The sequence below is a fragment of the Nannospalax galili genome, unplaced genomic scaffold, assembly GCF_000622305.1.
Source record: "Nannospalax galili isolate Female #2095 unplaced genomic scaffold, S.galili_v1.0 scaffold702, whole genome shotgun sequence".
Lineage (NCBI taxonomy): Eukaryota > Metazoa > Chordata > Mammalia > Rodentia > Spalacidae > Nannospalax > Nannospalax galili.
In genome coordinates, this window is record NW_008348657.1 from 599,722 (window position 1) to 604,150 (window position 4,429).

At 42.7% G+C, this 4,429-nt stretch overlaps 1 protein-coding gene across 2 annotated transcripts in view; it reads right to left on the minus strand.

The window, feature by feature from the left end:
• Nucleotides 1-4,429, minus strand: part of Taf5l (TATA-box binding protein associated factor 5 like) — a 24,200-nt gene that overhangs the window by 13,548 nt on the left and 6,223 nt on the right. For both annotated transcript variants that reach the window (XM_008845777.3, XM_017801270.2), the window contains exon 2: nucleotides 1,012-1,156. In XM_008845777.3, coding sequence (XP_008843999.1) covers nucleotides 1,012-1,153 — 142 coding nt within the window. In that variant the 5' untranslated portion in view covers nucleotides 1,154-1,156. The remainder of the gene's footprint in view (nucleotides 1-1,011; nucleotides 1,157-4,429) is intronic.

Here is a 4,429-nt window from a genome sequence, read left to right on the forward strand (position 1 = left end):
CCATGTTCTCTCCTTCCCCCCACCCCGGTGTCTTTTTACGGGTTTATCCCCCCCCCTTTTTTTTTTTTTTTTTTTTGGTCTTTTTTGAGACAGGGCCTCCCTGTCACCCCAGTGGTCTAGAACTCACAGAGATCTGCCTGCCTCTGCCTCTCAGTGCTGGGATTAAAGGCATGTGCCACCACACCCAGCATACCCCATGTTTCTATAGTCCTACTGTGGCATGTAGCTCCTGGGAGCCAGAATCCAATCTTGGCAAGTTCTAGGGTTGTTAGTATTTGGCCTAGAGCAGATATACAATGAATACCTGCAGAGTGATTCAGATCACTCACAAACCAGAAAGATCCAGGATGAAATACACAATTAACATGCTTCAATTCATGGTTCCTGCTTGCCTTTAAGAATGACACAGCCTCTCCTGAAAAGCCACTGCATCTAAACTGCAGAACAACAACTGGAGATGGTCTAGCAGCACTTTCTCCTTCCCCTCAAGAGTAGAATATTGCTCGGGGTTCCATGGATACATGACCTCAAACTAATGGCAAGTCTTTTACCTCAGCCTCCAAGTGCTGGGATTAAAAGTATGAGCCACTATGCTCAGTTTTCAATATGATTTCAAAACAGCAATTTTTTTTTTTGAAAAAATTTTTTTTTTTTTAAATCTCAGTAAGTGCCTATATCAGTATTTCCACCCATGGATTTTGAAGAATGCATTCACCCTATAGACCTGACCTCTATTACTCAGGGTCTTATAGGATAATGAAGTTGCACATAATACCAGGTACATATAAAATAATCTGGAAGCTCCAAGGAAGGAAGTATGGCTCTTGTCAGGAGCCCCAGGAAGGTCAGAAGTGCATGGAGCACAGATTTCAGTACTAGGAAAAGCTTAGGGGCCTGTGTTCCTCAGAGCTGCTCCCTGAGGTCTGGTAGCCTACCCTGTGCTGTCCTGAGAAGAGAACCCTTATGAGTACTGGCAACTCCTGTTCCAGGTCAACCATAATACTCTGTTACCTGTGAGGTTGGCTGCCATCTCTTCAGGGGTCTGTGATAGCCGTAAGCCTTGCTTCAAGGGGCCTTCTGAGTCCACGTACTGCCGGCGTTTGAGGTAGCAGGACACCGCCACCTGAACCTGCTCCGTGCGCACTCGTTTCATGACCTGTGGGAAGAGAGCACAGGAGGCACAATGAAAGGCATGGCAAGAGTATCACACAGGTGGAGAGATCAGTCACTAGCCATATAGGGTTTGAAGCCCCGTGAGGACACAAGTCTGGATTCCCCACTCATGAACCTGGCCTCACATCCATTTTATTTTTCTAGTGGTAATATAGTCAATTTATTTCTATGATGGAAAATATGGTTACAGAATAGATAATATGCCCCACAGACTACCCCCAAATAATACTTTTACCAGCTTCGTGGACCTTTTCATTAGTGCTCCTAACATCAAGAAAGCAGGGCCAGTTTGGATTTCAGGATATTTTTTGTTGTTCTGTGACAGAGGTGTTCATTAGCAGTGAAGTTGTTTAAAAAGCTCAAGCAGGAGGCAGATCAAGATCAAAGGCCTGAGAAACCCAGACACTGGGCAAGCAGACATGGACAAGGTGAGAATTTGGCAATGGGAAGTATACATTTGTAATATTTTTACTTTTTGTGGCTCTAAGGATCAGACTCAGAGCCTCACACGTTAGATAAGTGCTCTACTACTGAGCTGCACCCTTGTCCTATAGTTCTTTCTTACTTGTCATTAATTGAACCATGGACACAGAAAACAATCAGAACACTAAGAGCTGGCACAAACATGTTAAAATGGATCATTAAATTCTTAGAAGAAAGTGGTGTGACCTAAATGGGGACAAATTATTTTTTGAATTAACTGAAACTAATTTGAGGTTTTTAAAAAAAGAGATTTAGAGCCGGGTGTGGTGGCAGGCCCAGCACTTGGGAGGCAGAGGCAGGTGGATCTCTGTGAGTTCTAGGCCATTTTGGTCTACATAGTGAGTTCAGGTCAACGGGGAGACCCTATTTCGAAAAGACCACCACCACCACCAACAAAAACCAGAGAGAGAAAGAGAGAGATTTAGTAGAAAAAAAGAGTTAGTAAAAACGGGACTATTTTCTGTTAGTATCAACTTTACTTCATAAGAATGGCAGTATTGTCACAGCCTCAAATACAACTTTACCAGAAAATGAAGCTGAAACACAAATGACCAAAGACTGGGGGGTAAATTTCCTAGGTTCACTTCTGTCATGACTTGGTTCCAGATGAACAGGTCTCCTTGGCTCACAAGTGGATCCCTACCTGCCTCAGGACCTTTGTTTTTGGATTCTTTCTGCCAAGGACCCTCGTTCCCTAGATTTCTGATTCAGTGATACAACATGCCCCCTCATCACAAGCCCTGACCACCCTAAACAGCAGCCTCCCTCCAGTGTCCTCTATCCCCCTCATCACTGTATGTTCCATTCTGCCTTTATGTGTGTTTACAAAATGAACTTGGTGCCCTGGTGCACAGCTTTAATCCCAGCACCCAGGAAGCAGAGACTGGTGGATCTCTATTGTGTTCAAGGCCTACACAATCTGGTCTACATATTGAGTTCCAGGCCAGTCAGTGCTACACAATGAGACCCCCATCTCAAAACAAACAAAATCAACCAACCAAAACAAAACAAAAACCCCACAACTGGCCAAGCCAGATGGATCAGTAGGTAAAACACTTGCCATAAACCCTTATAATCTGCCATGTAAAGAGAACCAACTCCAAAGTTGTCCTCTGACTGCCACACATGTGGGCTGTGGCATGTATGAACCCCAACTCAAAATAACTCCACTAGAGACATACATATAGGTTGGGAAGAGAAAGGAGATCAGTGGGAGTGGGAGAAGACAGGGTAATGGGGGGGGGTATGATCAAATACATTATAAACACACATGAAATGTCACAACAAACCCATGATTATTATGCGTAAATACCTATTATAATAAAACATTTAAAAACATCATATTTTCTTCTCCAAGATCAAAACATAGTGTTTGGAGAGCCTAGAGAGGAGGCTCAGCCGTTAAAAGCACTTGTTGTTCTTCCAAAAGACCTGGGTTTGGTTACCAGCACCAGCATGGTAACTCACAACTATCTGTAACTCCACCTCCAGGGGGATCCAACAACCTCTTCTGGCCTCCACAGGCACTGCACACATATAGTGAACATACATACACGCAGACAAACACACATATGTTTAGTTTTCAGTTTCACTCATACATCAGTCTTCTTTGAGAGTTCTTCCAATCTTTAAGACTTAAAGCTTTCATTTTTTTTCAGAAACCTGGTATTCTTTATTTTTAAAGCATTTACTTCTAGCTCTTATCCATCTGCAATTTCTTTTAACATACGGTATATGAACCGTCAAGCCCATGTCTGCAAATGTCTTTTTTCTTCCAAATTGGTTTTTTTTTTTTTTTTTCTTTTGGTCTTTTTGAGACAGGATCTTCCTCTGCAGAACTCAAAGAGATCTGCCTGCCTCCCCATTACTGGGATTAAGGGAGTGTGCCACCACGCCCAGCTTTCTAAACTGATTAGTATGGGAGACCCTGACCCACCTTTCAATTTTCTGAAAGTCATACAACAGGGAAACAGGGAGAGCTGGAGATACAAAACACATGTATGTTACAGACAAAATGTTACCAAAGTCAGAGATTGTTATCTTATGCATTTCAACCCTAGATTACCACAAAGAACCCAAGATACCTGTCAGAAAGGACTAATGTTGACATTGGTACAATTTGATCATGGAGGAAAGCACTAATAAACTGCCAACAATGACCTTCCTTTTCACTGCAGAATGTGTCCTTCTCCATCATGCCGTATTATTCTTCCAGTGTATTGATGAGCTATTTATAGAAATATTTTATTTATTACTTTTATTTTTATGTGAATGAGTGTATTGCCTGCATGTATAGAAGTGCACCTGTGTTATGCAATGCCTACAGAGGTTAGAATAGGGCATCGGATCTCCTGAACTGGAGTTATGGACAGTTGTTAGCCACCATGTGGGTGCTAAGAATCTAACCCGGGTCCTCTGCAAGAACAGTCAGTGCTCTTAAACTGCTGAGCCATCTCTCCAGTCCTTGATGAGCTATTTTAATTAAGCTTCTTTTTAATTGCTAACACAGGGGCCCAGATAATTTGAGAGGTAGCCCCCAACCCATTAATGAAGCCAGATCTTTCTCTGTGACCACTATTCAATATTGTGACTGCATCAGTGACTCGTTAACTTGGCTATACAAGAATCCTGGGTGTGTATACGGGTAAGTAACCTCAGCCCTGGAGACTTTTGATTCAGTGTTATATTGAGAGAGAGAGAGAGAGAGAGAGAGAGAGAGAGAGAGAGAGAGAGGTTTATATATGTTCACAGAGACCAGAGGTGTCAGATTAGA